This window comes from Cherax quadricarinatus, chromosome 23 (genome assembly GCF_038502225.1).
Source record: "Cherax quadricarinatus isolate ZL_2023a chromosome 23, ASM3850222v1, whole genome shotgun sequence".
Classification (NCBI taxonomy): domain Eukaryota; kingdom Metazoa; phylum Arthropoda; class Malacostraca; order Decapoda; family Parastacidae; genus Cherax; species Cherax quadricarinatus.
The window spans coordinates 13,724,417-13,735,246 of NC_091314.1; the positions used below are offsets into that span (position 1 = coordinate 13,724,417).

General features: G+C 40.7%; 1 protein-coding gene across 1 annotated transcript in view; it reads right to left on the reverse strand.

Moving 5' to 3' along the window:
- Positions 1-10,139, reverse strand: part of LOC128685580 (uncharacterized) — a 29,410-nt gene extending 19,271 nt beyond the window's left edge. The window contains exons 1-5 of the mRNA XM_070088112.1: positions 10,096-10,139; positions 8,520-8,946; positions 5,909-6,097; positions 820-897; positions 533-724 (exon numbers count right to left, since the gene is read on the reverse strand). Coding sequence (XP_069944213.1) covers positions 533-724; positions 820-897; positions 5,909-6,097; positions 8,520-8,946; positions 10,096-10,139 — 930 coding nt within the window. The remainder of the gene's footprint in view (positions 1-532; positions 725-819; positions 898-5,908; positions 6,098-8,519; positions 8,947-10,095) is intronic.
- Between the last annotated feature and the right edge of the window lie 691 nt (positions 10,140-10,830).

A 10,830-nucleotide genomic window follows, 5' to 3' on the forward strand; every position in this document is an offset into this window, starting at 1 on the left:
ACCATACCACTAACACCACCACAACAATAACACTTCTACACCATTAACACTACTACACCACTAACACTACCACACTATTAACACATCACTAACACACCATTAACACCACCACACCACTAACACACCATTAACACCACCACACCACTAACACTACTACACCATTAACACTACTACACCATTAACACTACCACACCAGTAACACTGCCACACCATTAACACTACCACACCATTAACACCACACCACTAACACTGCCACACCATTAACACCACAGCACTAACACTACCACACCATTAACACCACAGCACTAACACTACCACACCATTAACACCACAGCACTACCACTACCACACCATTAACACCACAACACTAACATCACCACAGCACTAAAATCACCACAGCTCTAACACTACCATACCATTAACACAACAGCACTAACACTCTCACACCACAGCACTAACTTCACCAAAGTACTAACACTACCAGAGCTCTAACATCACTAGTGTGTAAGATAATTATTGCGCCTTTTAATACCTTATTCTGGTGTTTCTGGGATATAAGATGGGTCTTGATTGAGGTCTTGGAGGCGAGGTTCTGGTCGCAAACATTACACCGGTAAAGTCCCTTCTCGTCACCCAACTGGGTCACTTGACCCACCTGCACAGCCTCGGTCAAGTCTTGCACCAGCTGCCGGCCACCTACTGCACCAACACCTGCGCCACCCACCTGTAATCGTCACCGAAGTAATGTTAACCTTTCAAGGCGTCAGTTGAGTAATGTTTACCTTCGTAAGGCTGACGTAAGAAGGCATGAGGGCGTACCTGTTGATGTTGCGGAGTGTAGGTGGGTGTAGCAGGTTGTGGGGGTGATGACGACGCTCGAGGTGACCCCAACTGCAACTTAGTAAAACAATCAAGTTAGTGAGAGCTTCTGCCAAGACGCTTGTCAGAAAGTATTCCCCCAATCGTCCCCGAGAAACCAAACACTGCCAGCACACGAGGATGAGTTACAGATTATCAAGGTTGCAAAAGGAGCAGAGTTAAGGGGCACGTAAGTACCCATGTCTCCTAATAACATGCTCATTTTTTCCACTATAATCTACCTTGTCCATAATTATCGCATTTGCTTTGTCTGTTTCGTAAGGTGAAGTCTAGGATCTTTCCTTAATTCAGGTATAACTTTAATCTTTGAGAACAATTGTGTTGCAGAGGTCTGAGCGAAGCTGAGCGAAGCTCAGACCTCTTGAACCTTCAATAGGGAAACAAAATGATACAGTTGTAAACTGAGTAGAACAATGTATTAAACGAGGTAGTAAGTGCTACAACTACTGTAAGGTAGTAAGTGCTACAGCCACTGTAAGAGGTAGTAAGTGCTACAACCACTTTAAGAGGTAGTGCTACAACCACTGGAAGAGGTAGTAAGTGCTACAACTACTGTAAGAGGTAGTAAGCGCTACAACCACTGTAAGAGGAAGACATTCCACAACCTCTGACTCGTTTTCCTGTCATGTTTACGTACACAAGAAATAGTACTGGTCACAGCACTGAACCTTTCGGAACCTCATTAATCACTGTCACCCATTCTGACAGCTTCCTGTTAAGTATTTCTTGATCTATTTGGCACTAATCTCTTGTGAAATATTGTACTAAACGCCTTCATTCAGTCTATAATTATACATTTTACCTCACGAAATCGTAATGACACGATTGCAAACGGACCATACTATGGGCGGGAATAGAACCCGCGATCAGAGAGTCAGTAAACTCCAGACCGACGCGTCACTGTGCCAGCTGGCTACAATAAGTTTCATCCAATTAGGTATATTTAAACACCATAAGAAGGTTAGCATAGGCACCACTGTGACAACAAATCTCTCGTCATCTGTAAAAAATTGCATTTGTGGTCGCAGTGGTGCCTATGCTAACCTTCCTATGGTGTTTAAATATACCTAGTTGGATGAATCTTATTGTAGCCAGCTGGCACAGTGGCTAATGCGTCGGTTTGGAGTTTTATGACTCTCTGATCACGGGTTCTATCCCCGCCCGTGGTATGTTTTTTTCTAATATACAGTCTACCTATCCTTCCCCTTTCTCTCGTGCGCGCACTCACCTAACTTACGTTTACTTGTCATAGGACTTCAGCAGATTTGTGAGACCTGATTTACAGTCTTTAAAATCAAGGTGGGTGTTGTTGATGAACCTGCTTCTTCCCAGGTACTCCACCATTCTTCTCATAATCTTTCCCACAACCTTGTATACTATGCATGTCGGTGACACTAACCTCTAGTTTAATGCTACCTGTCTGTCACTTTCTGAAACAGCTAGACTACATTCGCTCTTTTTCACACCTCCGGTACCTGCCCTGTTTCACTTTACTTGTAGAATTATTATAATCAAATGAAGCGCTAAACCTACAAGGGTTATACAGCTTCACTTGTTCAAGATCTCGGCTACCGGTTCATACAGTTCTTCCGTTCCCTCTTTCAGAACCCACGAGGAGACACTTGGTTCCATTACATTTGAGGTACTTAACACTCTCAGTAGTTTCACCTCTCATTGTGTTTTGTGTCCAGTACTCGTTGGTATACTCTTCCTCCTTGACTCTCTAGTAGCGTTCCTGTTTCTAATTTGAATACCTTTGTAAATCTTTTGTTGAGCTCCTTGCACACATCCTGCTTGTTTCTAGTGAGCTTCCCCTGGTGCTTCACACTTGTCATCTTCCTGATGTGACCGTATAACAACTTTGGTTCATATTTGGCTTTCAATGCCATGTTACTCTTAAATCGTCGTAGAGCCCCTCTTCTTATCCATGTGTAAGCATTTCTGGCTCTTCTGCTCACTACTTTATTCTCCGGCGTTATTTGCTTCCTATATTACTTCCAGGCTTTTTCACGTTTAGATTTCTTCTCTCTGCAGCTCTGGGTGAACTATGGGTTAATTCTGTTCTTGTCTTCGCTTCTGTTTCTGGGAATAAATTTCTGTTCTACTTGCTGGTACTTTCCAGCTATATACTCCATCATTTCGATCGTTGCTTCTCTATCTAGCTCTCTTTACCATTGCTTTTTCTTTAGGAATTACCTCATATCATCACTATTTTGAAGACAGGTTTGTACCTTTCTTCACGCTGTGTTTCTCAACACTTTTACTTCCACAAGATATTCCAACCCCAGTACTGGTGGTCGCTAGCACCGAGTGACCTCTTATATTCAATGTCCCTTATACCCTTATATATGTCTGTGTATCTGTGTATATATGTTAGTTACTAGTTGTCAAAGGCACTGTACTCACCTACTTGTACTCACGTATTTGTGGTTTCAGGAGTCGAGATTCGGCTCCTGGCCCCGCCTCTTCACTGATCGCTACTAGGTCCTCTCTCTCCCTGCTCCATGAGCTTTATCATACCTCGTGTTAAAGCTATATATGCTTCCTGCCTCCACTACTGTGTGTGTGTGTGTGTGTGTGTGTGTGTGTGTGATATGCTTTTCTCCCTACCCTCTCTCTTCCACGGGATAGAAATATTAATATACAAATAATATCAGCGCCATTTCTGAGTGAATTATGTACTACACACACACACACACACACACACACACACACACACACACACACACACACACACACACACACACACCTCTTGTGTATTTCACGTGACGACAACAGAGTCGTAGATGTAAGCACTTTCCCAGAAATATTAAATAGAAAACCTCTCAATATAATTCTGGAAACGAAAATCTAAGAAACCAAAGTATTACGACTCATTGCTTACTAAATAACGATGGATTCTAGACTGACTTATGCTTAATCTCCTGATCCTGGAAAAGACAAGAAAATCATTGAATGGATGATGTAAACAGTGACAACACTGCAACAAAATGAGGAATGACAAAGAAATTATAGAATAAATTAAACAAGGGGAAGATTTGAAACTTTGAAATATATATTGGCAAAAAAATTATGAGAGGGAGAGAGAGAGAGAGAGAGAGAGAGAGAGAGAGAGAGAGAGAGAGAGAGAGAGAGAGAGAGAGAGAGAGAGAGAGAGGAAAGCAATTAATATAATCTAGAGAATATATTAAAATTTGGAAGTGAAAGAATTAGACTAAAAAAATTTTAAATATTTATGATGAAATAAGAAAAAAAAAACCAGAACACCAGAGGTTTGATACGAGTCTTGAAATATAAAACTAACCAACCAATATTAAATCGTTGAAAGAAACAGAAACAGGATAGATAATAGTGTCACAGTTGGAAAAAAAACCATGTTATCATACCAGGAATAAACATGAAAAAAAAGATGGAGATAAATTGTCATAAAAGCAGGATATATATATATATATATATATATATATATATATATATATATATATATATATATATATATATATATATATATATATATATATATATAGATATATATATATATATATATATATATATGCTTTATATGTTAGTGTAAATATAATGATAGTTAAAGTTGATTCACATTTTAGAGATTTAGTTTCCTTGCTTGACGGTGCACAACCTTAATGACTCGGTGGACAGGTGATGTGCACAACCTTAATGACTCGGTGGACAGGTGATGTGCACAACCTTAATGACTCGGTGGACAGGTGATGTGCACAACCTTAATGACTCGGTGGACAGGTGATGTGCACAACCTTAATGACTCGGTGGACAGGTGATGTGCACAGCCTTAATGACTCGGTGGACAGGTGATGTGCACAGCCTTAATGACTCGGTGGACAGGTGATGTGCACAGCCTTAATGACTCGGTGGACAGGTGATGTGCACAGCCTTAATGACTCGGTGGACAGGTGATGTGCACAGCCTTAATGACTCGGTGGACAGGTGATGTGCACAGCCTTAATGACTCGGTGGACAGGTGATGTGCACAGCCTTAATGACTCGGTGGACAGGTGATGTGCACAGCCTTAATGACTCGGTGGACAGGTGATGTGCACAGCCTTAATGACTCGGTGGACAGGTGATGTGCACAGCCTTAATGACTCGGTGGACAGGTGATGTGCACAGCCTTAATGACTCGGTGGACAGGTGATGTGCACAACCTTAATGACTCGGTGGACAGGTGATGTGCACAACCTTAATGACTCGGTGGACAGGTGATGTGCACAGCCTTAATGACTCGGTGGACAGGTGATGTGCACAGCCTTAATGACTCGGTGGACAGGTGATGTGCACAACCTTAATGACTCGGTGGACAGGTGATGTGCACAGCCTTAATGACTCGGTGGACAGGTGATGTGCACAGCCTTAATGACTCGGTGGACAGGTGATGTGCACAGCCTTAATGACTCGGTGGACAGGTGATGTGCACAACCTTAATGACTCGGTGGACAGGTGATGTGCACAACCTTAATGACTCGGTGGACAGTTGATGTGCACAACCTTAATGACTCGGTGGACAGGTGATGTGCACAGCCTTAATGACTCGGTGGACAGGTGATGTGCACAGCCTTAATGACTCGGTGGACAGGTGATGTGCACAGCCTTAATGACTCGGTGGACAGGTGATGTGCACAGCCTTAATGACTCGGTGGACAGGTGATGTGCACAACCTTAATGACTCGGTGGACAGGTGATGTGCACAACCTTAATGACTCTCGTGCAGACAACAGGGATTGAAACCTAGCAACCTAGCCAATTAATAATTTAGCCGAGGTTATAGCCTGTAATGACATATTGATATAATAAAATAAACAGAAGGCAAGGAAAAACTAGACGTTTAAAAGTTGTATATGCAAATAAAAACATATGAAATACATGTCCATTAGTGTAAGAAATCTTTCAAAATACAGAATCAAAATAATGGCAAAAAAGAACTAGAGAATTAAGCGATGAAAAAGATGACGAATTTTATTATAAGGAAATAAGAGATTATTGCGCCTTGTAGTACCTTATTCTGGTGTTTCTGGGTCGTGAGGTGGGTCTTGATGGAGGTCTTGGAGGCGAGGTTCTGGTCGCAAACATTACACCGGTAAGGTCCCTTCTCGTCACCCAGCTGGGTCACTTGACCCACCTGCACGGCCTCGGTCAAGTCTTGCACCAGCTGCCCACTACCAGAATCAAAAAATTTGCCACTAAGCTGTAATAACATTGATAATTTTACAGGCTGAAATAAAATATTTTTATTATTATTATTATTATTAACAACTAATCATTAGATTTACACTTTAAGGTAGATACAAATTATTAGTGGTTAATATTAGAATTAATAATGTAGTTTTAGGCTTTAATATAGGTTAATATTAGGTTGCACTGAGTAGGCTAGGCTAGGAATTTCTTCTTGCACAAGCACCCGCGGTTCAACACCTACGATATACTAACCTCAGAGACCAACCCAGTTTTCATATTAGTTCTGGCTGCCAACATCGTGCTTGAGTCCTTCCGAACGAATCATGGATACAAGTTTCTGCGCCAGACCCGTTTGTGATACTCATTACTGCTTTTTCATTCCTGGTTATGTGACCACTAAATACTAGGGGGAAACGTAGGAATAGTTAGCCTTTACCGTACGGTTAAGAAGCAGGCCTACCACCAACAGTCAGGTGATCTGTGATTCAGATTTTCTGTAGGCTTGTGGGACTGAGATGCTTTGAGTCTTGGAGTATCTGTGTCAATGTCAATAATACTTGCCAGAGATGCAGCTCACAAAGGGCTAGATACACACTTTTACAAACATAGAAATAGCTAATCTTCCTAGCTGAGAAACTCTTAAATAGGCATGCTAGAAGAAGCCATAACAGTATATATGATCAATGAGCAGAGTATTACATGGATATGTGGGAATAAGGGCAAGAATTACAACAGTGAAAAAAAAAACATACCACGGGTGGGGATAGAACCCGCGATCAGAGAGTCTCAAAACTCCAGACCGTCGCGCTAGCCACTGGACCAGCTAGCTATAAAAAAAGATTCATCCAACTAGGTATATTTCTACACCATAGGAAAGTTAGCACAGGCACCACTGTGACCACAAATGCAAGTTTTTACAGACGAATCTCCAGCTAGCGTGGTCGTGACGAACTCTAGCTCAAGTCCCCTCAAAGTCGTCAAGATAACTCACGAAATCGTAATAACACGATTGCAAACAAACCATACCACGGATGGGGGTAGAACTCGCGATCAGTCTCTCAAAACTCCAGACCGTCGCGTTAGCCACTGGCCTAGCTGGCTACAAAAAAAAGCACGAAGCACTCAGAAGTTTGACTGATATAAAGAGTTTTTTTTTATATTTTATTTAAAAGTACATCACAGCACATAAAAAATAACAAACAGGCTTTATCTGTCAACAAATGTAATAAACTTTCCATGGCCATATAATACCACATACAGATATAATAATTACACATCATGTAACAAAAATTATCTAATGAAAACACAAACAGTAACCAAAGTAAGGAGAGAATTGATACATACTTCCGTACTAACTACATCAAAAGTAAAACCAGATATTCTGTACTATGACTGAACGTCATAAGGTACTAACTCAAAAGAGCACAGTGTGTTACATACCGTAGCCCTGCAAACTAAACCCCCCCTTCCCTAGACAGAACCCCCCCTTCCCTAGACAGAACCCCCCCTTCCCTAGACAGAACCTCCCCTATCTGAAAAGTACAACATAAAATCAGACCCACAAGAGTGCACAATAAATTAAGTTAACCCTAACACATCTATAATGCTATCTAAAAGTATGAATCTTACGACACGTAAGAATATGAAGCATAAATATAAAGAGTTAAGGAGTTAGCATGCTCATGGTAGAGTCATGAGCTAGAGGGTTCAGAGATCTAGCTGGCTTGTTTACCCTTAACAACGGTACTAGCCACACTGTAAACTATCAGCACACCTCCCATACTTAAAGTATCCGGTCTCGAGTGAGTGAGCAGATATCATTGTAGAAATCTTCAACATAGTGAAGGCTTCATCGTTATCGTCTTCTATTGACCAACTACTACACTGAGCAGTTGTTGGCTCACTGCATTCCAACCACGATCAAGGTAACAAACTGGATCAAGTAACCCTCTGCCTACACCAATCGTGTAACATTTCTAATAACTGGTAGCTGGTAAATGGTTCCAACCCAATAATAAATAAATAAATATTATATATATATATATATATATATATATATATATATATATATATATATATATATATATATATATAATAAAACGACATTGAGAAACAGTAATATTCCAAGCGTTTACGTGATTTGTCACATCGTCAAGGAACATCATATACCGTACTAACTAAAATTAGACTATTCATAACGTTATCTATACAGGACTAAAACTATGGTAAAAATTACGTACTTGGCTATAATGGATTGATGTAACATCCGATGTACTCACTGATATGATTTAATTACACCAACAAGGAGACAACGTGGCCTCACCCACTCACTACCCACTACCTCCTCCTGACCTGAACTGACCTTTCTCCACTTCCCTCATCTCAATGTCACGTAGGCAACCATCAGCTAAACTCTCACCATACTCACTCACATGTAAACAATGCTTAGTGTTGCTGAAGATCTGTGAACTTTGCTGAGTGAATGTGTTATGTGTGGCAGGTCGTGCAGGTAACGACGGTGCTTGAGGTGACACAAGAGTGAGTGTGGCAGGTCGTGCAGGGAACGACGGTGTTTGAGATGACACAAGAGTGAGTGTGGCAGGTCGTGCAGGTAACGACGGTGCTTGAGGTGACACTAGAGTGAGTGTGGCAGGTCGTGCAGGTAACGACGGTGCTTGAGGTGACACTAGAGTGAGTGTGGCAGGTCGTGCAGGTAACGACGGTGCTTGAGGTGACACTAGAGTGAGTGTGGCAGGTCGTGCAGGTAACGACGGTGCTTGAGGTGACACTAGAGTGAGTGTGGCAGGCCGTGCAGGGAACGACGGTGTTTGAGGTAACACAAACTGCAAGTGTGCACAACTAAGTTAGAGCTTCTGTAAAGACTCGCGTTAGGAGATAGTTTTCCTGAGGAACAAAGCACCACTACCAATAATGAGATGGTGATGATGATAATAATAACAATAATTAATAATAATTATTTCTATCAAGTTATATAATTGATATAGGATAAGTTGACATTGATGACATACTTATAGAGATGCCCTAGTTATGCAGCCTGAAGATTAATTTATACATAATATAATAATAATTTATACAAGGTTAAGTTGCTTTACATGAATGATAAAGTTTACAATCACTGACATTTTTTTTTATTTTACTTAAAACAATACAATACATGAAATAAATAAAAGAATATGGTATCACTTCTTCCACAGAAAATCATAATTCCTTTGTTAGAATACATCAGAAAATCAACTGTGTGCGTACACAAACTGTCCCCCTCCCCCACGTTATTATATCCCGAGCCTAAGTTATACGATGTTACGCAACATTTTACATATATCTACCGAATTCATACCATTTACATTATAATATTATGTGCAAAGAACTCTCAGACATACCATATGCATCAGTGTCTCATTTTTCATGTATTTATGTTTTCCAAACGCTCATAGTAGATAAACAGGCACATATATAACAAGAAATCAGTCACAACTTTAAGTAACGATTCCATCACCCAATTTACTGTATCTCAACAATGATGCATCTTAACAGCACACTGCTGTCCATAATTTAAGTTACCAACTCACCCAAGCCTGTGAGTGAATAAAACAGATTCCAAAACCAAACACAGTACCACTCAGTATGCTTGCACTTTTGCCTGCTTATACAAATAAACCCCTTTTCTGACGTGTAAAGTGTGCACAATACGCGCCTCACAATGACACTGATATATTATACACATACTAAAGTATGCATACACATGTGATTACAAGATTAAAAGTGTATGTACTCATTTGCCTTTATGTCCAACACAGCTCCATTCACAACTCGCACTGATGCTCTTAGCATTCAATCTAAGCATACATTGTGTAACATCGAGACAGATCTATGCTCACTCTAACCACCCCGTGGGGTTTAAAGTGATCTGAAATGCCACAGCACCTCACACCCTGCTGCCCCTAGCCATTAAGGAAAAGCTGATTCAAACAAGTTTCCTTTCCTTGCCAAACTTCAACAAAAGCTATACTAGATGCTCGATTCCTCAGCATGTCTCGATCACTGAGAGTATATTATTATCTTGTACCTATCCTGTTGCAGTACAGAGAGTAATTACTCTCATTAACTCACGCTGGTTGTAACACTGGTCAGCCATGACGTGACTTACTGGCAGACGCTGGTACTGCATCTGGAATCAACTAAAGTGTTGATTCAAAAGACACCATTGCCTTTTCTTAAAGGTGCGGGCCCCTGAGGGCTGAAAAGGACTGAAGAGGGGCTGATATCCCCTTCTGGAGAAATTTTCTCCACACAAACACACACACACACACATTATATATATATATATATATATATATATATATATATATATATATATATATATATATATATATATATTTTATATATATATATATATATATATATATATATATATATATATATATAATGTCGTGCCGAATATGTAAAACTGGTCAATTAGCAAGAACTCATTTAAAACACATTGTTCGCATCGCTTCCGGGCCGTGCGGACAGGCTGCGCAGACGCTCCTGATTGAGTTGGCTTTTGCGCAGTTTACCTGTTTGAGCTGCTACCCCTGGCGTTAGCTGGTGAAAACTTTATTTTCCAACATGGCGCTGCATAGCAGCAGGCGCATCAACACTGTCTGCGTTGAGTTGACCCGTGGGGCTGTCACGGGAGCCACGATGGATTTGTTACTACCGGCGATTTATCCGTGATACCTA